Raw genomic sequence first — 25,406 nt, 5'->3', positions numbered from 1 at the left:
TTACAGTTCAAAATGGAAAAAAATCCCTTTCCCTTCCCTGAAATCTGAGTAATACCCAAAGACTTCTTTCTTCACACAAAAGGCGTTGATATTATATAAATAACAATATTTTGTACTACTATTATACATTATATGAATAATACATTTTTAAAAATCAATTTATGTAAATAAAAAATGAACAGCCTTGAAAAAAACATTGTGTTCACATTGTATCTGCAAATTCAATTTACTTTTTCCAAGAAGATAAGGTTTTCCAATACACTGTCAGCAAATAGTAATTAATGACCTTTAGATAGCAACCCATTCCCTGCTTCTGAAACTGGTTTTGTGAAATATTTGTGTACCATGCCTGTGTAAGTAACTACTAAAATTCAATATCACAACCTTGTATCACAAGTCCGAATTTTGCTTCCAATATTTCCACATGAAATATACCATAGCAACAGCAGAGTAAGCCAAGGTCTTGTGCTACAAAATTTCACATTGCTATACTAACACCATAGTCAGCTAATTCTACATTCATTCAAGTCTCTTTCCTGGGCACCTTCCTTGTCTCTTCATAAACAATATTAGTAGATCCAACGAGGTGAGTAATCCTACACAAACTGTTTCTTTAGTCGAAAAAGAAGGAACTCAAACCTCAGGAAAACACAATTTCAAGATGAAATAGGCGTATTTACACTGGCTCTTCTCTCCCAGGTAATCCAGCTTGCAGGCAGCCTCAGGGGCAGCAATAGTCCCAGTGACTTAAAGGAAGCAAGGACTTATCCCAGCAAGGCAGAGCTGCACCTCTCTGCAGGGTATTGGCCAAGGCTGTTATGTCTAAACTGCTGCTGGGGGAGTGACTCTGCTGGCCAGGTGGGCTGCAGGTAACATCAGCAAGGAAAGAGAGCCTGTGGTCCAGAGAACAAAGAGCCTTCCCACTACCTCCTTCTCCTCAGGTTACACACTCCCTACAATAAAGCAAGGAATTACTTCAATTAAAAGGATGAAACACCACAGCAAGCTTCTCCAAAACAAGAACACAAAATTGTGGAAACTTGACACATGCTGTGCAGAATCCCAGAGGATTACATCAAAGGCCAGGTGAAGACACTTGACAACTGTAATTTGAGAGTTACACATCTGAACAATGGGAAGCAGTGCCCGCACTGTAAGAGCACAGGAGTTTCCATGCTGCAAGTTATTCCGGTTTTGGATGTATTTCTGTCAACACAGCTTGGAAGGGAAGGTAACTGCTGTTACATCCTAAATAAAACAAAATTAGCAATGTCTGTTGCTAGGGTCCTCAAGAGCATTTGTCTGATTTCTAAAGCGGACTAAATATTCATCTGAAGAAAAAGTCTATTGCTTTAATTCTGGGAACAAACACAGCAAAGTGCTTGGACTTCAGATCTTTCTTTGACCTGAGGACGTTATGAGTACCAACATGGAAAACGTTACCTGTATTTGCAGATATAAGAAATAGGAAAGTAAAAAAACTATAAGCCGTGAAGACAAAAACTGAAATTAATACAAATAAGGAGCAAGGTGAAATTGAAAAAAAAAACCCCAAACCCAAACCAAGAGATAAAAGAGAAAGAAAAATTATTTACTAAATTCTAACTGAAAGCTTAGTCACAGCTATATTAAAATATTCACTCTTCTTTCATTTATAAGGAGTTGATGAAGGAATAAGCTAAATTAAAAGTCAGCTTATTAAAAAAAATTTAAAATGCGTGAAATTAGCAATATTTTTTTAGAGCCACTAGTATCAAGCTTTCTAAAATCTACTGGAACAGTAATGACAAAGGACTGCTTTTGGTAACAATTATTCACAGAGTATTTGACAATTTATTCTTAAAATGAAGAGATGTCTAATAGCAGAAGAGGAAGAATACTGTACTTTTAACTTTTAGTATGAACTATTTGCCAAACTCAATGCTTACATTGTCTTCTAGATAAACTGATTTGTTCAAACAACTAGCCACGTCATGACTATTCAATCAATACAGCAGCTGCAGAACAGCCAGAAGGTCATCATGCAGCACAAGGGACTTGACAAATTTGTGTGCAGAAGGAAAAAATGAGCATGCCTACTTCTATACAGACACGTACATATAAGTTCAAACATTCCTACAGAAAATGTCCAAATTCTTTCATAACTGTACCAGGCTGTTAACAGAATCTGCTTGTGGTTTTCACAGACTTCCCTAACAAAACCAAATATAAAAGGACACAAATCCTTAGTAATTCTCCTCTAAAGTAACACCTCATGATGTTTCTAGCAAGTTGATGCTGCTACTCCATGACAAGCCATTTGCAGTTTTGCAAGCCCATTTTCTGTTCAAACAGAGCAGCTCACACACGTACAATAATATTCTACTTCACACAGCAGAGATGCAGTCAGAAGCCTGAAACAAGGCAGCACACATTGATGGCCTTGCCTAAAGCCCATTGGTTTGTAGTGGGGATTTGCAAGCCTCAATAAAGACAATGCAAAACCTGCCACCCCGCAGATGAATGTCAGCACAACACATTGTTGAGCTGGGAATACCAGTTTGGGTCTCGGGCTTTGTGTGCTGCTCACTGGGTGGCAAAAGCCAGCCATCCTATACTGCTTTCAAACAAGTGTACCTTCCTGAACCCAGGCAGCTTTGCCACCTCATGAGGGAGTGATATTTGCTTTCCTTTGCCTGAAAAGATCAAAAGGGTCTAAAAATGTATCCATGAAACCTCTACGAAGCCACTTTGAGAGGATAAATATGCCTTTGGACAAACTGCCTTTGTTGAATCCATTAGACATGGTCTTCTGAAGAGACTGGAGAGCCTCAGACCTACATGTTGAGAAGAAGGAATCGTTCTCTATAATTTCCTCAAATTCTTGCTATAACAAGTATGATGTTATTGAGCTCCAAAAATTTTTAAGTGATTTTTCACTTCTTTTTTAATCTATAGAGGAACTGTTTTCAAGCCTATCTAGCAGTGCTTTACATTAACAACTTAACCTCCTTACAAAGACAGCCAAGTCATGGAACCTCAACCAGTCTGGTACTTTCTCTAGTGGCTTTTAAGTCCCTCAACAGCACTCAGCCAAACACGTTCTTGCCAATGAGTGTTGAGGTCTGCTAAATCTAGTCCAACCACCAACTGCTTCATGAGTTCAACCTGTGGCAAACAGCACACATTAACTTTATTTGATCACCAGTTAATTACGGCATTTCTCTTCTTATGAAACAGAGCTGGAGCCTATTTATACTTTGGCTTGAAATAACTTGCAACAGAATTAGCATATGCAAGTTCTAACAACATTCCTCATGCTTTATCTATCATACCTTACAGAAGTAGTATTTGCAGTTTAGTCAGTCATTACCAGAGCATGTCACCACTGCCTTTCATTTCACTGCAAACAACGTTTAAATTTTTAACTCAGTACACCAATAATATACTCAAATTTTAAATTTTTCTCATGTTTCACCTTAAAATGATGTTTCCTCTAATAAACTTTATTAACAGAAACATTGCAGCTGCCAGTTTCTTGCCTCATCTTGCTTTAAGGGCCATGGAGATACTGTTGCTCTTTGACTACAACCTTATCTTGCTGTCTGCCATTTATTTGCTTTCAGAGCTCAGCCACATCTTCCCTCTTCTACTGTCTGTAACTGAGCTTGTCAACCATCATTAAACTCGAAAAGTCACTGGGCTGCTGAAGAAGCAAATACCCTGACTTTGACAAATTTAATAGGATTAGCTCTTTCAATAAGGACATCAGTCCCAAAAAAGACTGTTCTCATCTCAGTACTAAAGTACATCCCCTTTATGCTATATTTGAGTGAGTTATTAGTTATCAGTTATCGCCAAGATAATTTTGGAGCTTTCAAGGCTTATGCCATTAATTCTCTTCATACACAGAACACTTGGAAGGAAGTCAGCTATCTTACAATTATATTCATATCTGAATATTCCTGAGAAAACAAACTTGAAACTGTACCAAAAAAACCCCAAGCTGCTCTACAGCTCTCAGTACTCAGAGTTCTCATTTTGACTGTGCATCCTCCATTGAGAAACCTTACATTTTTCTGCTATGACATTTACAAATAAATTACTTATGTCTGTGCAGGCCATCATTCGGATGGGATTCAGTCAGCACTATTGGACTGTAATCACAGTAATGAGGAAGTATAGCAAATCGCACAGATTATTTCAATATTAAAATATCTTACAATATATGGTATGTCTTAAAGAGAATGTAACTGTTAACGGGGATTTTCAGTTTCCTGTCCAACGGGGACCGAGACTCTCGCACGAGTATTAATCGGGGCATTTTTCAGAGGCTGTTTTCAAAGGGGAGGCAGAAGCACTGACAACCCCAGCTGTGCTCTAGTTCGGGGCCATCGCTGCGGGCAGCGTTCCGTTTCACCGCACCTCATCCAGATGCTCAGCAGCTCATTCGCACTGACCGACCCGACCCCAGGGCACAGCGCGACCCCCGCGCCGCCCCCCCACCCCTGCCTCTGCTGGGGGGAGCCCGGTGCGGCGGCGCCCCCGGGCACCCGCCGGGCCCGGGCAGCGGTACCGCGGCAGGAGCCGGAGCAGCGCGGCGGGACGGCCCCGCCGCCGCCTCCACGTGCGCCTGGTGCCGCGGCGGGGCCGCCCGCACAGCCCGCGCAGCCCGGCCGAGCACAGCCGGCGCGGCGGGACCCTGCCGGCGGCGTCTGACCGCACCGCGGCGGCGGCACGTGTCTCGCCCTCCGCCGGGGGCAGCACCAGCCGCCCTCCGGCACCCGCAGGGGTTGCTCGCGAAGCAGAGCCCGTCCCGGAGCCCGTTACCTCAGCTGCTGCTGTTTCTGCTCCAGCTTGAGCTTCTTGGCTTGCGGCTCCCCCGCTGCCATCTTCGCGCTGGGCGGCGTGCGGCGCGCTCCGCTCTCCTCGACCCGCCCGCCGGCCCCGATCCGCCCCGCCGACCGCGCCGGCACCGCCACCGGGGGGCGGGGGCGCCGGGACGAACGTACGGCCGCGCCGGGCGCCTGAAGGGGCGGGGAGCGGAGCCCGCGCCGCCCGCCGTCGCTGCCCAGCCGCGCGCTGCCGCGGCGCCGGCCCGGGTGGGTTTAGCGCCCGGGGGCCGCTCCCATCTCCTGCCGGCCGCCGAGGTCGAGCGGTGCTGACCGGCGGTGACGGGCGGCCGTGGCAGCGGGGCCGGCGGGCCCGGGGAGGGAGGGGGCCGCGCTCGGGCGCTCGGCGCAGGCAGCGCCCCGGCCGCCCGCGCCTCCGCCGGGGGGCGGCCCCGCGCCGCCGCTGCCGGGCCTCGCCGCCATCTTGGCCGCTGCCCCTCTGTCCCGGGAGCGGGCCGGGCCAGGCCGTGCCGGGCCGGGGGAGGTACGTGGGGCGCGGGGGGCCCGGGCCGTGAGGGAGTGGGGCGGCGCTGCCCTTGCTCGAGGGGACGGGATCCCTGCCAGGCGGGAGCCGCCCGTGCCCGGTCCCGGCCGCGCTGGTTGGCCGGAGTCGGGCAGGGGCGACATTGCCGGCAGTGGTGGCACCGGGAGGCTGCCCCGCAAATCCGAGACTTTCCGCTTTACTCGCCTCCGTTTCCGTTGTTCGGTGCCTATTTAAATACAAGATCATTGCCGTGTTTGAATACCACCACCCCCTTCCCGTTGTTCTGGGCTCTGGCGGAGGTGCGGAACCGCCCGGCAGGGTCGGGTCCGAGCCCGGCAGCGGCGGATCTGCCCCCTCACGCTCCGAGATGAGGCGCAGGGCGAGGGATCGTGCACCGGGCTGTCCGGCAGCCAGCGCAGGATGAGGGATCGTGCACCGGGCTGTCCGGCAGCGCAGGGTGAGGGATCAGGCACCGGGCTGCTCGGCAGCCAGCGCAGGGTGAGGGATCGGGCACCGGGCTGCTCGGCAGCCAGCGCAGGATGAGGGATCGGGCACCGGGCTGCCGGGCAGCGCAGGGTGAGGGATCGGGCACCGGGCTGCTCGGCAGCCAGCGCAGGATGAGGGATCGGGCACCGGGCTGCCGGGCAGCGCAGGATGAGGGATCGGGCACCGGGCTGCTCGGCAGCCAGCGCAGGATGAGGGATCGGGCACCGGGCTGCCGGGCAGCGCAGGGTGAGGGATCGGGCACCGGGCTGCTCGGCAGCCAGCGCAGGCCTGCGCAGGGGCGATGTGGCAGCCGCCGTTCGCTCGCAGTACAGCCCGCAGCAAGGCCAGGCCGGGAGGGACAGGGCGGCCGGGGGAGCGGCGCCGGCTCACCTGGGTCCATCTTCAGCAGCCCTGCTCAGCCACGGTGTTTCTACTCAGGCTGTTCTTGCTTAATTAGCATGGGCCCCTGTGAGTGCGGATCTCCATAATATGCGCTGGGAATAAACCCGTTATCACCCACCTCTATGCGCTGCACATCGCTCCTGCCCTGTTCAGTAGCCAGCGGTAACTGAGTGGAGGTTGTCGCTTCTTTTGTTTGAGTTCAAATCTGCTGTAAATTAGTAATGTGCTTACCATCTTTTCAGTATATGATGAATCGTTCATACCCATGAAGTGTTAATCGAACTGGAGGAATAGCGTCACCATTCAGTGTAGCTTTTCTATAACCAACCAGGCAAAAAATAATACCTGAATGATGAAAAATTGTGTTCATAGCAGGCAGACTGAAGTATTGGAGAGGAAAAGGTATTTTACAAGAAAAGCAAAACCAACTTCAGTTACTCATGTAAGGAGTAAAATGATGGAAACAATGTTTCACAAAATAACTGACTATGCCAACCATCGGAATGTTTCTGCTGTGGCAGTTTCCACAGTGAGTTTGAATCATACATAGCTTCTCATTTATTTGTTAAAGAAAAAATAAAAGAAAAAAAAAGAAGAGGAAATATCTGAATGATATTTCTCTGTAAAAAATGTTTCATGTTGCATGCTAACTCAAAAACACAAGCAAACTTGGGTTTTTTGGGGGGGAAAAAAGGACAAATAAATTCTTTACTGCGTGTAGGCATATATCTGAAAATTCCTTGCAAATGGCAAATTAAACTTTATGAATACTCCATGCACTCCCATGACTGATTTTGTTAGGTTTATTCAGAAATTAATTTTTCTGTTGTACAAGACAGTTGTGCACCAGCTAAATTCCAGTTACTCTCTCATATACAGATTTCCTTACATGAGGAATCTTTAAGAAAAACCTTGTCATGAGGATTCAGAAAAGAGAAATTGAAGTCCTTGAGGTAGAGAAGTCTGAACAGTAGGAGATGAGTGGTAGTGGTATTTTACAGCTGTAATAATGGCAAGAAACCAAATTAAAATTTGTTTAAAATGTGAAGTTCCTTCCTCTTATATCCCTTTAATTTTCCCCCAAATTACCGCTCCACATGTAACTTTTTAAAAAAAGAATACAGCGAAGATAAGTTAAATCTTTTTTATGCTTATTTAACATAATGTATGAAAGGCAGCCTTTTAAGAGGAGCTGCTTAGAATAAGAGTATCCATGAGACTCATTCATACAGGATAAAAAAATTAGGGTGCTGCTTTGCTCTGTCCTCTTGGAGGAGAAGGAAGGTACAAGTGGGTATGTGCCTTCTTTCTGCCCTCTGTGTTAGGACTGGTTGGGGCAGAGTGCACACACATTGGGAAGGGCTGCCATGCACAGCAGAGTTCCAGTGGTGCTTGCTGGCTCTGATGGAGTGTTTCAGTAGTGCATGGCTCTGGCACTGTCCTTTCTGGAGCCTTGAGTGCCTCTTCAAAGAGCCTGTGAAGGACAGCAGTACAAAGCTAGTAGCACTGTTGCTCTGGCCTGCCAGACTTACTGCAGGAGTGAACTGGGCAAGCATGGTGGAAAACATCTTCAGAGAGAGCTGCTGACTTGGGGCTTTGATGTCCTATGGTTGAATCCTGCTGCCTTGTCCATTCGGAGTTCTTCATGGTTTGGCTGGAATATGAGCCTTATTATCAGTGTTTTCCTGAAAATACTATGGACACTGGATATGTGAACTGATACTCACTTTATCTGTGTCCATTTGGCCCTGTCTATTCACTCTACTACTTTCAGAGGGTGAATTTCTTAAGTTGTCCCTTAGTAGTCCTAAAGCTACTGATTCACATGTAAGTTGTATTCAAATGTTCCATCTCCATGGAAAAATGCAGTTTTAGCAAAGCATTTTTAATTGTTTTGGTGTGGGTTTTTTCCTAAGAAACTCTTGCTTTTCCAGCAAAGCTTTCTATTCTTGCGGGTCCCAAAGGGAACTGCAGTTATTCAGGATCAAATATTGTTCGATTATTCAGAATCTAATATTGTTGTGTTAACAAGAGATGGAGCTCTCTTGCCAGCAGTTAGAAGATTTATACTGAACCTAAACTGAACAGAGGCACCATGCAAGTGTATTATTGGAAAGCTCATCAGACAGCAGATTAAATGCTGCACAAATTCTCATGCAGGCTGTAATAACTACTGGTAAAAGCACAGAGGAAGTTGCAAATTTTGTTATGGATACCAAACACTGATATAAGTCAACTTTAGAGTATTCTCAAAGGACTACTTCCTCTTAAAAACAATTTCAGAAAGTTACTAACAGTGTTTGAAATGAGAGCAAAGATAAATAAATATATGCTGAACATCTGGGAAGCAAAGCATTTAGTCTTTAATAGGGATGATCTTGCTGATAAAATATGTCTGAGTACTTGTGCAGACACAAGCACTGCCTGGTGTTGAGTGGATGTGAAGTATTGCTTGACTAACAGAGGGGGACAACAAGCAGTTCTTACAAAAGATTGCAAAAATGTTTTTACTTTGATGTGTAGATACGTAAGCTGTGAGCATCTTATATGTAAAAAGATTCATGACACTTGAGCAGCATCATTAAGACACACAAACAATAATAGGAGCATAAAAAACCCTGTGAAATTACAGAACATTCATGTTTTAGTAAACCTGAGACTTACAGATTTATCAACTTGAATCATAGCTGCTAATGATGTGTCATGTTGGTCCTGCCTATTACACAATATTTCAGAGCTGCCACGTTGGCTGTCTTGAAAGTGTTGTTCAGGTGTTTAATGGGATTTCTCTTTATTAGGTTTGCTGGTTTGAAAGCCAGTGAATGGGGTTGGGGAGGTCAGGAACACATTTGTAGCATATATTGAATTTATAGGAAAAAGCTAAAGTGCTGACTAGCTGATTGTGACAAAAGTACTAGCTTCAATAGAAGCAGAACTGCCTATTTTAGCTTATTTCTCCAGATTAAGCATTTGATTACTTTCTATTCACTTGTCACTAGAAGTTCATTTTCACAAATACATAACAGAGACTCATACAGTCTACCACCACTAATTCTTGCACCCTTCAGAGCAACTATGCCAAAGTCAGGGAACATGGAAGCTGTGGAATACTTTCCTAGTGATGCTCCTATTTGGAGTATTTTCAGTAATTAGTACTAGCTCTAAAGGGCATTGCAGAGGTCAGTGATAAATTCCTCACTTTGTGGTTTCAGAGCTTTGTATGTAACTCAGCTCAGTGTTATGAAAAAGCAGCTGTTGACAGTATTTCTGCATTAATTACACTTTAGAGTACTTAATTGCAGCTAAGGACAAGCATGTGCAATCAGTCTTTTTTCCCATGCTCACAGCCTCTCTCTCTTGCCAGTGAGCTCCACTTTTGTCTTGTGAGCCTGCTGTGCCTTTAGTCCAGATGTTTCCGTGCCAAGAATTTGAAAATCAGTAACATTGCAAATCCAGATTTAGTCAAAAGAAAAGTTAGAGATGTGGAAAGAGCTCATTGTAGGCATCTTAGTTAAAATATGTTTTTCTTCTATGTGGACTTCACATTCTGGTAGGATGGAAATGACTGAGATGAATTGTGTGGAGTTTTGCATGCTAGATGAGGGATGGGAAGTTTGTGAGAAGAAACTGCAAAACTGCAGGGGGTGTTGGTTTCTGCAGAGCCTGTAAGGTGCCTTGCAGTCAGGCAGTAACATGAAAGGCTGCCAGTCTACTGAAAATGAACTTGAACAGTTTGCTTTGGCCTGGATGCAAAAAATGATCCATGTACACCTTCAGTCTGCTCTTAGGGAGGCCTAGAAGCAGAGAGATGGGAGGCATGTCCTGTAGAATAGTCCTGGAAACACCTTCAGTGCCTTACATAGAGTGGTTTTATGCTGACATCTCAAAGTGGTGTCTGTGTACCCTGCTACATGGAGAAGGATCTCATGATTCCTGAATTCTGGTCATGTACTTCTGCTGCTGTTTTTTTAAAACTTAGGAACTTTGTTTCAAAACCTTTACCCTCAAAGTGCTGCAGCTCTTAACACACTTTGCTGTTGACCTACTGGTGTGAGGAATTTTAATGTTACTGGATTGATTTCTTATGTTTAGCATTTGTCAATCTTTTTTGCTTTTCAAGTCATGTTCTGATGAGACAAAAAAGTCAAGTACTGCAAAATTAGTTGAGGGATCTCTACATGTGTGAAATGAAATCTAGCACTCAAAAATAGAGTAACAGGGAAAAATCTTAGTACTTGGAGCAATATAAGTAATTTTTGTTAAATAATAGTTTATATATCTTGTATTGATATTTTTGTAGTGTTACCAGTTTTAAGATATTCAACATGAAATCTATCTTTAATCAGCTGGTGCCAATTGTTTGACAGTGTATGGGATAAATCAAATTACTGAGCATTGTGTATAATAGACTGATGTCCCCAGTGCTCCAGGAGTGTGTTTATTCTAGTCAGCTCTGGGAAGTGTATCAGCTGAGCTGCTCCTTGACTGGCAGGGCAGGGCTTGTGCCTCTGGAGCTGCCTGCTCTGCACTTAGGCTGCAAGGAGAGAGCTTCAGTTTTCCTGAGCACTTCAAATTAGCAGCAAATTAGCATACTGCTAAAACTTGTGAAGGAAGAAAGGAGTATGTGAGAGGATTTGAAGGGAAGTCTTACTCTAGAAGCAGAATATCTATCATGGGAAATTCTGTAATCCTGATCTTCCTACTTAGAAGATAGGTTTAGGCAGCCAGGGGAGATTTTACTGCTCATATTCCATAGGTACTACAAAGCTGTCATGTGCCAGGAGTGGTCCCCTGGATCTGTTTGCTACTCTGTTTCACCATGAGGCCACACAAACACTCCTGTGAGCACAGCTGGTACCCAGGCAGCTTGGGGCAGATGAGTAAAGAAGAGCAGTGGCCAAGTGCTACCTCCCCTTCTGGCTACCCACACCCTCCCTTGACTGCATGTCAAGTCATGGTCTGATGTCCTCAGTGGAACTTGGGGCAAAAGAAGGGGCCCTGCTATTGCAGTCATTTGGTGCTTGCTGTGATTGTGTGGTCTGCTGCACAGCAGTGCTTGTTAAAAGTATATTGTGATAAATGCAGGCATTTCTGATCTGTAGATGAATAGAATCTGGATGAATGTTACCAGAAGCACTACAAACACTGTCACACGTGTCTGATACTCTTTGTCAGTGAATCATTGGAAGCTGCCTGCTGTCCAACAGCTGCTCCAGAGCGGGCTATGGATCAGCTCCTCTGCAAGTGGAGTCTTACCAGTGCTGCTTTGTGTGAATTTAATAGGAAATGGGTCTGATACTTGTTAACAGATAAGCTATTGAATCGATTTTAAAATGTACAGAGATCTATTCTAAGCTTTACAGCTGAGCACCTTCGTATGTGTGGGCAGCCGTGGTGTTGAACAATACTGACATTCACTGGTTGATTATACTTGCCACCCTTGTGTGACTGTCAAGGAGATTTTGGAAGGCTTTAATGTTCAATGCTGGCTAAATTCAGAACATGTTTACTGGAGCTGGATTAAAGCAATTGTGTCAAGGCTCCTTTATAAAAATCCAGTGCTCACAGTATTAAAATTTTCTGGTTTTATTAACAAACTAAATTAGAGATTAATTTGGTCCAGGACAGAGATAGAAACATGCAATCACACTTTGTAGCTTTGTTTCCTTTCCCACTTTTAAGCAAATTTGCAATCACAGTTTCTAAAATAACTTCCCTTTACATTCCCTATTGGCTTAGATGAATATTTTTGTCCACCTTTTGGCTATTGGGATTTTTTTGTCAGCTACCAAAGACAGCATGCTCTTGGTAGGAGGTATCTGAGACCTGGCATGGCCCCAGTGAAGATGAGCACGTTGCTGTCATGGTTGTGAAGGAGCAGCTGGAGTTTAGAATTTGAAAAGCTGGATCTTGGCTCTCTTCCCACATCTGCTGACTTAGGTGGGGGAAATACCATGCTGACAACCTTCCTGAGCTGTCCTTTTTCACTGTCTTTGGTGAGCTTTGGCAGACATACTTTTGTTTTGTGAAAATCTGGAGGGCCCGACTATTTTTCATTGTTACAAGTGTATTGGTAGATGAGTACTACTCTGGGTAGTTCACATTCAGACATGGCAACATGAGCTCTCTCTGGGTGGATCTAAGTGCTTATTCCAGTATTTTGGAATGAGATTTAGCCATACAGTGTTTATACTCTTAAAATCTCTGTGGGACTGGGCCATGTGCATCTAGATGCTTCCATGCTATTTTTAGTGTGCCAGAGTTAACAGAGGAGGAGCGAATTTTATCTGTGTTTTAGGACAATATCCTGGGCAAACATAGTAAAATTAATGACAGCTATGATGGGTTTTTGGTAGGTGTGTTTGGCTTCTCTTGGACATGCAGAGATCATGGTGGTCTTCCTGTTTCAAGGTGCAGACACCCAGTAATTGTCTGGTCTCTTTCCAGTCATGTTTGAATCCCTCCAAAGGCTAACTTTCAATTTTGGATCTCCATTGCTGTCCTCTGCCCATTTCCACCACATGCCCTGTGCCAGCTCTAGCACTCCCTGGCAATGAAATAACTTGCATTAGGAAGCTGGTCTGACCTGCAGCTCCTTTTGCTGGGTCAATTTCTGGCTGGACTGTTTTCTTAATGTAGATAATTGCAGAGCAACAGACCTACTCAAATCAATACCTGAGAGGCAGAAGGGAAGAACAGCCAGTGCCAGGGGCAGCTTCTTCAACTGCAGATGAATTTATGCTTGACATTGAGTACTGGGTTAACTTTACCTTCAGAAGCTGCTGTTGGGGTTACAGTTTGGTTTGTTTTCTAAGCCCAAGTTTTAACTTATTTTTTAAGAGGATCATTATATGCAGGTCAGCCAAAGCACTGTATCTGTGTCATGTAAAGGCTGAAGAGATAAACTGGAGTTTGCCAGGATTTGTCTCCTCTCTGGGTTTGTAGATCCCGAGATAACAGTCTATTCACTTTATCAACTACTTAGTTCACTTACTATCGCATTGAAAGTTGAGAAATAGGCTTGGAATTATTTTTTTAATAGGCACATAAGCTTCTTGCCCCATGAATAAAATGAAGGATCAGTGGCTGAGGCATGTTATTTGTAAATGTTTAAAGAGATAAGAAAAAAGTTACATTCCTTACCTGCAGTTCATGCTCCCCTCTTACGTAAGTGAGTTTTTAAGTGAAAATCATTTTATGTAAACATATTTCATGCCTGCCAAGCACATTTGAGGAGGCAATGTTATCCATTAAATCAGATTTAAAATGGCTAGTTTTGTGTACTTTTAATGAATTCCAACCCTTTACCCAAGTGCAGCTTGGCATAGATCATAAGACTAATCTGCCAGCAAGTAAAAAGCACTTTTCTAGTTCAACAGCTGAAAGCTGACAAGCTAAAGGGCTGTATCTTTAAGACAGAGCAATTCTAAGTTAAGTGAGCAACTGGCAGGCCAGCTGCCATAGGAAACTTCTGTACAAGTAACTCTTTCATGTCGGCAAACACATTTGAGCGAGTGCCAACTCATGGGAGTCAGCTTTTCTTAAATAAATAAATTGCAGATACCAGATAGGGATGAAAGTGGAAAATGAGGGTGCTTTCTTCATGCTTGCATTATGATATACATTAACAACTTAATCCAGTGGCAAATATTTTTTGTGGAATGTTCTTGTAAATAAAGAAAATGGAATTCAAAGAACAGCAACAAAGTAGATATTTTTCCTAAATTCACAGTGCATGTTAATAAAGAATAACCATCATAAGAAAGGGAATCTGGGATATGAAATGTCAATCCACATATCCTTTTGTTTATTTTAACTTCTTTTAATGTGTTTCCAACAGAAAATGATCCACAGCCTGTTTCTTATAAACTGTTCTGGTGATATCTTCTTGGAGAAGCACTGGAAGAGCGTTGTGAGCCAGTCTGTCTGCGATTATTTCTTCGAAGCTCAGGAGAAAGCAATCGATGTTGAGAATGTGCCTCCTGTCATCTCAACTCCACATCACTACCTCATCAGCATCTATCGGGATAAAATCTTCTTTGTGTCTGTCATACAGACAGAAGTGCCACCACTCTTTGTAATTGAATTTCTGCACCGAGTAGCAGATACTTTCCAGGTCTGTCACCATTCCATGATTTTAAAATTCAGTGCCTGAAGGAGGCCTACGGGGGGAAGCCAAAGAGGGACTCTTCATCAGGAACTATAGTGATAGGACAAGGAGAAATGAGTACAAACTGAAAGAAGGGAAATTTAAGCTAGATAGTAGGAAAAAAATCTATTCTGTGAGGGTAGTAAAATGGTGAATGGAACAGGTTGCCCAGAGAGGTTGTGGATACCCCAACTGTGGCAGTGGTCAGGGCCAGACTGAATGGGGCTTTGAGCTACCTGATCTAGTGGCAGGTGTCCATGCCCATGGCAGGGGGGTTGGGATCACCCCTTAACATTCTGTGAGTCTATTATTCTAAAATGACTTCAAGGGCTTTTTTTTTTGCATAAACTTCTTTTAGAGAAAGGTAATGAACCCTTCTGTGAGTGACTTTTCTGTCTGCAATTTTTAAGTCAAGGTTTATAGAGTACAAAGGACAAAAGAGGTTTATTTTGTGCACTCACAAGCACCAGAACCCAAATCTGACTTTATAAATGCTGGGGTTTTTTTCTGTAAGCTTTTGTACTGTTAATGTTATGTAGATGGGAAGAAGGAGCATGTAGTAGGGCAGCATGCACTCTGTAGTAAGGAAAGGGCTGCAGAAAAGCAACTTCTCAACCAATTTCACAGATACTTTATATAAAGGAAATGCTGTGAAGATTGAGCATTGCCAAATGATAGTATCTTTATTTTACAAGAGTCTTGGAACGGAACGTGTGTTAATGTTCACAACTAGAAGGACCTTTGTAACATAAACAGTAGCACATCACATTACATTATTTCAATGTTCACACTTGTCTTTATTTTCAGCTAGGTGATAAATATAACATGAACAATATGATGCTATCAGACTATAGAAATAGTTAGTTTAGGCACTAAAATGCCTTCATATATTGGAGGGTTTCTGTAATAAAAAACTGAACAAACTTCCTTTTGCAAAGTATTTTAACAGGAATAAAAATCCTCTCTTTTGTAATCTCTGAATTTGTTTAGGATTACTTCGGCGAATGTTCTGAGACGGCAATTAAGGACAATGTAGTAATTGTGTATGAACTTCTAGAAGAAATGCTAGACAATGGCTTTCCACTGGCAACAGAATCTAACATACTGAAGGAGCTGATTAAGCCTCCCACAATTTTGCGCTCTGTTGTCAACTCCATCACAGGTATGAAAATATGTCATTTCAGCAATGGGGCTGTTTTTAAAAAAGGCCCATCATTTCTAAATTTCTAAAATTAGCTAAAAAATAATACATTGGTCAGAATCTGTAAGGTGAGGGCACTGTTCTGCCACTTCTCATCAATAGGAATTGAATGGAAACAAGTCCCTCCTTGTTTGCAGTTTGTGCCTGGCCCCTTTGCTGTCCTCAGAGGCACTGCCTGGTTCAGCCACAGCTGCTGAAGTCCCTCAGGAACAGCAGCTCAGGACACAGTCAGGACATACTGGAGACAGGTGCTCTGGGATTGGTACAGAGCTCACCCCAAGCCTTGAATAACTGAGGGGCACTGAAGAAGGTTAAGCATTTTGTAAGAAATCCATATAGAAAGGTATATAATAGGTATGTAATAAATCCTTGATGGGTGGGAGCAGATAGCATGAAGGGAAGCAAACAGCCTGTCCTCATCTCCCACCCTGCCCCCAGCACTGAGCAGCACATGGATTCATATGGATTTGATTTCGCAACTGATTTCAGGCTGTTGTAAATGGGTCTGTCTTGCAGTGAGGAAGCCAAATGTCTGTCAGCTGAGCTGGTGGAATCTGCTTGTCTGGCAAGCGGGTGCGAGGGAGGTGAGCCATGAGTGTCACGTGGGCAGAGAGACACGAGACGGTCACCGGTACATTGTGTTAGAGAAGGGACTAGTGGGGCTGCAGGGCCACACACCTAATGCTCAGAGGAGCTGCTCTTTAGGGTAGTAGGTATGGTTTAGTCTCTGAGTATAAATCTCATCAGTTTTCATTTCTGTTATTTGGAGTTTAGCTAGGTTTTTTACATGTGGATTGGAATACTAGTATTTACACTTATGAAAATAAGTGTTTTATCTAAAACCTTATTAAAATTCCCTAGGAGCCTGAAGTGCCTGCCCAAGGCAGCCTGCATCTTGTCACTGTCAACAGCTCAGCACTGAGCAGGTGGAAACAGCAGCCTGAGAGGTCTCCTATCTACCTGGCTTGGCAGCACTGCTGCACCCTGCAAGGTTGCTGAGGGACAGATAGCAACTGCTCCTCTTCAGAGATGCAGTGGGAGTGAAGAAATGGTTGCAACTCCACTCCCCTGAGTTATAGCACATACAGGGGTGGACTTTAGGAAGGGGTTTTTTTGAGTAACTACTTCTACTAGCTCAAAGGAATGAAAACTTCTGTTTTCTACATGCCAGGCCAGGGCCTGCCCAAGCAGGTTTTGTGGAAATGATACCTGCTGGCCACCAGCTTCTCAGTGAAGCTGTTTCACGTGGCAGGACACACTGCCATGTTCATTGTGCTAAAGGGCACAAGTCAGCATGAGCTGTGGCCCTATCCCAAGACCTACTTCTAGCAGAGGCAGTTGTTTACACTGTGCTGGGATTCTGGCATCAGTCACCTAAGCCCCAGAAGTGATAAGATTTTTTTCTTTTTCTTTTTAAAGTATCATCAATTTACTTTATAACTCAGGAAGCCTTCTACTCATGCTGGGTGGTACGGAGAGCCAGGAGGCAAGGGTGAGAGCAAGGCAGGCAGGGACAGTGGTATCATTGGTAGGGAGCCCAGAAGTTGAGGCAACAGGTCAAGTACTGGATCAGATCAGGTCATCTACAGCTCAGTGATTGCCAGCAACATCCATCAGAATGGGACAGGTCAAGCCAGAAAGTCCAGTCTGGGCCAGGGTCTGGATTGATTTGACACATGGTCAGGTATAGACACAGCTGTCATGTTGATGCAGGGCAGCTCAGATGGGTACCAAGGGTGAGACCCTCAGCCTAACACCAACTCCAAGCAAAGATTGTAGGAGCCCTCCCTAAGGCTTCTTACATATCTTTCTTGCTAATGACCCTTACCTGTTAATGAGCCTTGAAGTCATCCAGCTAAAACTCTTAGGAGAAGGGGGAAGCAGGCTTAAGGCCCTCACAGGGAGCTGTCTTGTCTTGAATTAGTCATGGAATCCTCCAGAAGATCTAGCCCCACATATATTCCCACTCAAACCTCCTGCTGACTTGAGTATTGTATTTTGCTGTGCAAGATGTAGTCTGAAAGCTGTTAAGTCTGGACACATGGCTCCAGTGCCTTCATGTCACCTCACAAGAGGTAAGACTGAAGGGTCCAGGCTGCAGCCAACAGTACCTGGGGCAAGGCTTGCCCTGATTTTTAATTTTGGCAGTTGAAACATTCGTTTTGTAATTAATTACTGATTTTAAGTTCCTTTTCATTTTTAAGGCAGTAGTAATGTGGGAGACACACTTCCCACTGGACAGTTATCCAACATTCCCTGGCGCAGAGCAGGAGTAAAATACACAAACAACGAGGCCTATTTTGATGTCATTGAAGAAATTGATGCAATTATAGACAAATCAGGTAAGATGCCTTGCAAACTGAAATTTGTCTCTCAAGTGTGTTTACATGTAGCTAATGATGTTTTAGAGAGAATACAGTCCAACATGAGCTTAAGTGTATTTCTTAGTTCATCTTTTAACAGCATCATTCTCTGGGCTGCTTCGAGAACATCCACAAGAAGTCTGTTTTCTGTTTGTAAATTGATTAACAATATATATATTTATAACAAATATAAATGGGAAAAAAAGCAGTTGAAATGTGATGAGAAAATTATCTCCCATTGTTCCTGCCAACAATGTACTGTAGTCCTTGAAGGCCCTCGAGTAAGCAAGACAAAATCCTTTATTAGCTTTCTTCTGATAGCAAGCTAAACTTGGTGCAAAATAGTTGGACAGTGTTGTTTTCCTTATATATAAGGAGCCAGATATTATGAAGAATAATAATACTCCTTTCTTTTCTGTGAATGAAACTTATCATTTTCAAATACAAAAGTCTTTATTCTGAGATTTAACTTTGAGGAGGAACCTGATAACTTGTATGCCAAGAGAAAGAAAAAAATAATGCAAAAACAAAACTGCAAAGCTGTGGGCAGGAACCTGCTGTTTTGTTCAGTATTGGGGCCAGCAGTTAGCAAGGGCAAAGACTGCAGGACACCCTTTTGTGGTGGTATGGGGCAGGGAGCAAACCTCTGATTATTCATTCAGTGCTGCTGTTGTAGCAGTGTCAGTGTTCGTTTGATTCTGTACACTACTTCAGCAAATGCTTTGGCCACTGTTGGAGAGTCATAAATAGCCATTGTGCAGCTCTTACTCTCCCCACCTTGTAGCTAAAAGAAGGTGGCTCTTACAGGGCCTTTATAGAACATGCTGATGACTGTTGCTGTCCTGGCTCCTTAGGAGTCCCAGTGAGTGCTCAGTCTGAGAAGGTACCATGGTGAATTTCTGTGTGCATTTCAGAATATCAATGTGATAATATTTCCTGTGTATTTCAGGCCAAATCAATGTGTACTGAGTGTTCCGTTTCCTACTGAGGATCTGCTGCAGTAGCCATAGCTACTCTTTTCTGCTCTGATCCCTTGGGGAGCAGCAATGCAAGAACCCCTCTTTATGGCCTTCACCAAGACTAAGGCAGATAAGGTTGCTCCCCTCGAATAGGGAGGTTATCTTGTTTCATAGGGATATGGTCGACTGCCTTAACCTGAAACAGGATCACTTCTTTTCAAAGTATAAAGCCACCATTTCTCCTTTCCCTTGCCTAGATAAGCCAGTTTCTATGTATCTTCTAAAATTACCTTTGCATGTGGAGTTAGTTAATTAGTCCAAGGTCCTGCTTATACCTTTTCATACTTAGAAGATATTTCAGGAAATGAGCATTTCCTGGGTAAAATGCTTGGTACTCTTGCTTTGGGGTTTTTTGCTGTAGATTTATTTAACATCAAGATGAACATTTACTTTCATTGTTAAACATCCTTTACTTGTGAAAGCCAAAGTTAGCACCAACTTACTGCATTTTGACATTAACTCTTTCAATATGCTTCAACTTCCCTGCACCACTATACCACTTGGTAGTTTTCTGGAGTCCAGGGACACGGATGAAAGAAAAGATTCAGAGCTGGTGTGTTATGAAACTCTTATTTGCTTATTGCTGGCAACCAGTTCAAGCACATCAAGTACAAGTCCTGTGTAACAGCTGGCACGAGTATCATGAACCAGTTTGGAACAGGCTGTTTGCTCTGGCTCATGTATTTTAGCAAGCTGCCCAGGACACAGGTAACTGGAATGACCTTTCCTAGCTGGGCTTGGCATGTTGTTGAGTGTTGTGCAAATGTCATCTGTGCCCTCTAGCTGCACTTCACCACATCTGTTAGGCCTTTCATAATTATGTTAAGTCAAGTGTCTTGTTTTTCTCTGCAGGTTCCACAGTCTTTGCAGAAATCCAAGGCGTTATTGATTCGTGTATTAAGCTCTCAGGAATGCCAGATCTTTCTCTGTCTTTCATGGTAAATTCAGCCTTTATTTGGGAATCTTAATTGCTCAGGATTTATTTTTCTTAGTGATCAGAGTTAAACAACTTTAAGATCAGTATCACTATTTCATGTGTTACACATATGAAGTAACAAGTTATATTGTAGTAGCTGCATTGTTCAGTAGTTGGAAAGGCTTTTGTGTGTACATGAAAATACCCTCACAGGAGCTGCTGTACTGGGTCAGATCAGAAATCCATCTAGCTCAGTAACATGTCTCTGATCATGGCTACTCAGAGTCTGAGAAATAGGAATTGGGTAGAGTGCAGTAGCTGGCTCAAAGTGCTGGTACTTGATGAGATGGCACTCACCATTGTGGCACTCCTTGCAGAACCCACGGCTGCTGGATGACGTCAGCTTCCATCCCTGTATCCGCTTCAAGCGCTGGGAGTCTGAGCGGGTCCTGTCCTTCATTCCTCCCGATGGCAACTTCAGGCTCATCTCCTACCGCGTCAGCTCCCAGAAGTGCGTCCCACCCGGGCACTCTGCCCCTCCAGCTACACACACTGCTGCTTTCCACCTGAGGAATGGCACATTCCTCCTTGTGAAGGGGGAATTTGCATTGTTCTGAAATGTGTGTGCTCAGGTTTTGTCTCAGCTGTTGCTCTGTCCCTACTAAAAGAAGAAAACCATTTTTCAGTGACCTGCAGATACTCAGCAATAATTTTTTATCACACATGATATAGGGCTATTCTGTCCTAGTAACTGTTGTTGGTGCTAGATGCTTTATGAGTAAGTCTCTGTGTACATGGAGGACTCAGACCTTCATGAAGAGAGTAAAGCAAAAAAGTCCAAACTGCAGATTTTGCAAACTAAAGCCTGATTTGACTAGTGGCTCTTCTGAAATTTGGCTCAGTGAGATTACTTTAAAAAAAAAAACAAAACAGCAACCAGATGAAGAGAGAATAGGACAAGGTATTTGGATGAAAATAAATTTAAAAAAAAATTCTTTATTTTATCTTGATTCTCTGCTGATAAAAGCATTCCAGCAATGATGCTGAAAAGTAGAGTATCACTTCATTTATCACTTACGAAACAAACCAGTTCTAACTTGAACACGTACCAGAAACACAAGATTCATTTATGAGAAAGTGCTTTGATTTCTCAAGCAGAGAAGTAGCCAAGATGCATTCAACTACTGTCTTCTCTTTTCAGCTTGGTGGCAATTCCTGTATATGTGAAGCACATGATCAGTTTTAAGGAAAATACTTCTTCAGGAAGATTTGATGTTACCATTGGACCAAAACAGAATATGGGGAAAACAGTAGAAGGAGTAGTCATGACAGTTCACATGCCAAAGGCCGTACTTAACATGAACCTCACTGCAACACAAGGCAGCTATACATTTGACCCAGTTACTAAAGTAAGTAATGAAATTTTATTTATTTAAATATTGAAGATGGCATTACTAAAGTCACCCATATTGCAGAATACTGGAGCAGTGTTCCACATTTGGCAGAGAACTCTGTTCAGCATATGTTTATGAATTAAAAATTTACCTTTAAAATTTGCTTTTTCTAACTTAGATACACACCAGCTCTGATTTCTGACTTCGATAGTATCCTTTTCCTTCCCTTCCCTCTCTTTTCACCCTGCTCTTTCACCCACTAGTATCTTTCCTTAGTGGATGCAGCAGTATTTTGCCAATAGTTTCAGCCATGATATATTTTGCATATATGTTGTGGAAAAATATTTTTCTAAAGAAAATGCACTAGTCTTGAAAATGGGCAGACAGAAGAACTGGGAGCAGGAGATAAGAAAAAATTTCTTCCAAAAGATCTGCCTAAAGACACACAGGAAAATAAAGTGTCTGAAAAAACATGTCTTGGACTCCTGATTCCTTGCCTCTGAGTTGGGGTTTGAGATCTAAATTTCATAAAGCTCCTGAAACCTTTCAGTACCCAGGAGCCGTTTTGCTGAAAAGCAGTTTGAGCCAAACCATTCTGCTGGCTCTAATACCCTGCTCTGAGCTTTCTGCTGCCCTTGGAATATCTCAGTCAGCAATTCATTAAAATTGTTAGGGAAAGGTCTCCAAGTAGCATTTTGTTTCAAAAATAATAGACCTTGATCTTTTTAAAAGAAAAGCACCAACAAAAAAACTCTCTGCAGAAATAAATTTTACTGTGTTTTTATCAAGAGTTCAGATAACTAGGTGAATTGAAACTGCAAACATTTTTCCAGTGCCTTGCTCCTACCCTCCTCATTCTTGTGTTTAAGTTTCTGTGGTCTCTGTGCTGGTTACTGTCTTGGTTTCATGGATCCAGCTGACCCAAACAGACATCAGGGTCAGTTATCCTTAGCAAAGGGAACAAGATGTTCTCAGTGCACAGACCCACACTGACAGGGTGAGAAAAAAGACCCCATATCTGCAGGAGCCCTCTCCCAGCCAGTGAGGAATTCTCAGGGCTCCCAGGCTACTGTTGGTACCCAGCCTGCAAACCAAAAGCTGGACATGAACTTGACCTCATAGGTTGTTTCCTAGAATGCTACTACTATTATTCTCTCCTTCCTGACAAGGTGCTAACTTGGGACGTGGGCAAAATTACCCCTCAAAAGCTACCAAACCTGAAGGGCATAGTGAACCTGCAGTCTGGAGCCCCCAAGCCAGAAGAGAACCCAAGTTTAAACATCCAGTTTAAGATACAACAGCTTGCAATTTCAGGTGAGTGGGGGGGTATTACATGAAATTGGTGCTGGCAGAACGAGCTGGTGTAGGAAATGAAGTGGGAAACTGTTAATCCTTTAATTGGAGGTGCAGGTCTGAAGTCAGCTTGATCCAAAATGATAAAGTCTGATTTACCCGAACCTGGCGGTTTCCCTTGATGGAAGATTTCTTTGCTGGGAATTGTGAATTCCCAATTGTTTTGCTCAAGAAAGACTGGGAGAAGTATACAGAAGAATGGATTTTTCTTTGTTGACTGGTGCATTAAACATGCAAACATATCCTCTTAGTGAAGATTGATGCATGATGATTTAGTGTGCTGCTCCTGACATGCTTTAGCCTTGTGCCACTAAAGCTCTTTCTAGTGGTCATAAGAATGCATTAATTTTGAAGAATGCCCTTCTTATTCTTTCCTTCTGGAGCTGGTTAGTTTTTCATCTTTGAAACAATTTGCAAGTAAAAGCAGAATCAAGTCTATAGGGTAAGTGCAAAAGTAAATTTAAAGCAGACAAGACCTCAGTCTGCAAACACTTAAATCATGTGAGTTGTCCCTGTGTAAAGTGCTTCTCCAAGCAAGCTTTGCAGGATTAAGGCTCTAACAATGCAAGAACTCACATTCAGAGAGGCAAAGGAGAAAGATGATTGAAGGCAGTTGGTGAGAGTTGGTGGTAGTACATGTGGTACCTCTCTGGATAGGTACCAGTTAATAGGGTCTTTTTGGCCCCTATTTGGAGTAATCAACAGTTCCTGTGTAAGAACAGTATCCTGCAGTTTCCTCCTGAACTAGTTTAAATCTTACAAGATACAGCTGTTCTAGTGGCTGGACACCAAAGATAACAGACCTGTGAGAAAGCACAGAGAACAGCCTGAAGCTGTAGGTATTTAATAGCTACTGGCCTCCCTCAAGGAATAGCAGAGGCATTGCTGGTTCTTGCAATTATGACTTGGAGTGAAAAGAATTCTATAACTTGTCCTTTGCTTCATCTCCACCATGGGAAAGGAGTGCAGTGTACAGGAGCTGTGGAAAACAGACTTGGTTGTTCCATAGTTCATCTCTTTGAAGGAGGATGTTGGCTTATGGAGTAGAAGAGAAACAAGGTGTTGCCCTGCCAATACAGCCATGATTAGGTGACAAGAATGTTCTCATCTGCCACTCCAAACCAGATGAACTTGTGAAAGAAAGGAAAACAAGCATTTTAACCAATCCTAATGTGCTCTCAAGACAGCTGGCTTTCTGATCAGACTGCTGTGATTCCTAGCATTCTGCTTTTAACTTTGTATTTGTCTCTGTCTTTTTTCAGGACTGAAAGTGAATCGCCTAGACATGTATGGAGAAAAATACAAGCCTTTTAAAGGTGTCAAATACATTACAAAAGCAGGAAAATTCCAAGTCAGGACATGAGAAGATGCTAAGAGACAATCCCCCTTAAAAAAAATTTGACTGCTTAGTGACTTATGTTGGTTAGGTGCCAATTAATTAATAGACACTGATTAGTTTGGGATCAAAGCAATTGTGCACAGCAGCTCTTAAAATGAAAGCATAGCTTAGTTTTTCTTAATATGGCTTTAAAATAAGGTACTTTTTTTCTATTACACTTTCACTCTTTTTTTACTGAATTGTTGTGCTGGTGAATAGTTTGATATGGGCAACCCACAGAATGTTGTAAACACTACACTGCCAGTCAGATACCAAAGCCCTGAGGTCAAGCACATTCTGAAGGCCAGACAGGCCACTGGAAGAGTCTTCTGGTGGCATATTTTGCTGCTGCAGGCACCTGCGAAGAAAGCTCAGTTCCACCCACAGCCAGCTGTGAGCTGGCATTCCACAAAGCAACATGTAATCCCTTCAGAAACAGAGAGTAGCAGTGAGAGGGGCAGGGGTCCCCCCAGGGCCTGGGACATTGCAAGTGTCACTCCAGAAAAAGCTTCTGATGAAGTAAAAAATAATTTCTGTGTTGTTTACAAGAAATCGCCTTTCTTAAGAAGCATTTGCCTTAATCAGCTTTCATTTCTGCCAGCTGCAGATGAGCTGATAAAAATAACATCCTGCATTAAATCTGGGAGGTGATTGTTGCTTCAGTAATCCACTTTCTTTCCATTCAATCCCATCATCCCCATCATTTTTTTTAAGAACACAGTTGCAGAGAGCAAGATCTATTTTTTATGTGAAGCCTTTGCTTTGATTTAGATGTTCCACTTGTTTGAAGTGGATGCCACCAGGTCTGTGCAGCGTGTACCTTCGAGCGTAGCTTTTTAGATAGCACAGTAGAAGTGTCAAGTGTATTTAATGGTTGTGTGCTTTAATGTTCTGAAATAAAGGGAACTCCACTGCAACTACGTCTCACCTTATGAAATGTTCATGCTCTTGTAAACAATTCATGGGGCTCTTCAGCAGGAGGCATCTGATACACTATTAATCAATGACTATTTGCTACATCTTTACTGAACTTGAGCACTGTGCAGCTGCTCAGTTTTAAAAGGCTGTTAATAGCACAATAGGGAAGGTCCCTTTCATATTCCTTATTTTTAAATGGAGGACAGGTACTTATTTATGATATTTCAAAAGCTCAACAGTCAGAGAAAAGCTGACTGACCAACAAAACCATCTCTCTAAACCAATGCACACTTCAGAGTAGCTATCAGGTTCCAAACCATGCATTTGGTCAGTATTAATTAAGGATGGGATACTGGAGACCTTGTTTGTCCATCCTGTTTGGCTTACAAATCAATGCGTAAGTTCTGGATTTGGTTCCGACTCTTCATCTGAAGCAAAGTCACTTAGTCAAAATTTCAAATACTGAGACAAA

The 25,406-nt window shown here is 43.2% G+C and overlaps 2 protein-coding genes across 2 annotated transcripts in view; one reads left to right on the top strand and one right to left on the bottom strand.

The window, feature by feature from the left end:
* ADK (adenosine kinase) overlaps positions 1-4,945 on the bottom strand; it is a 265,868-nt gene extending 260,923 nt beyond the window's left edge. Inside the window, exon 1 of the mRNA XM_054277423.1 lies at positions 4,810-4,945. Coding sequence (XP_054133398.1) covers positions 4,810-4,871 — 62 coding nt within the window. The 5' untranslated portion in view covers positions 4,872-4,945. The remainder of the gene's footprint in view (positions 1-4,809) is intronic.
* Positions 4,946-5,269: 324 nt separating this feature from the next.
* Positions 5,270-25,169, top strand: AP3M1 (adaptor related protein complex 3 subunit mu 1). Its single transcript, XM_054277422.1, has 9 exons — positions 5,270-5,355; positions 14,084-14,359; positions 15,383-15,554; positions 17,798-17,935; positions 19,828-19,913; positions 20,269-20,402; positions 21,093-21,300; positions 22,455-22,599; positions 23,901-25,169. The coding sequence occupies exons 2-9, from the start codon at positions 14,087-14,089 to the stop codon at positions 23,999-24,001; spliced, it is 1,257 nt and encodes a 418-aa protein (XP_054133397.1). The 5' UTR covers positions 5,270-5,355; positions 14,084-14,086; the 3' UTR covers positions 24,002-25,169.
* The last annotated feature ends 237 nt before the right edge of the window (positions 25,170-25,406 follow it).

The sequence above is a fragment of the Melozone crissalis genome, unplaced genomic scaffold (assembly GCF_028551555.1).
Source record: "Melozone crissalis strain CALT ecotype California unplaced genomic scaffold, PUWL_Pcris_2 ptg000019l_1, whole genome shotgun sequence".
Lineage (NCBI taxonomy): Eukaryota > Metazoa > Chordata > Aves > Passeriformes > Passerellidae > Melozone > Melozone crissalis.
This window is presented reverse-complemented; position numbering and strand designations above follow the sequence as displayed.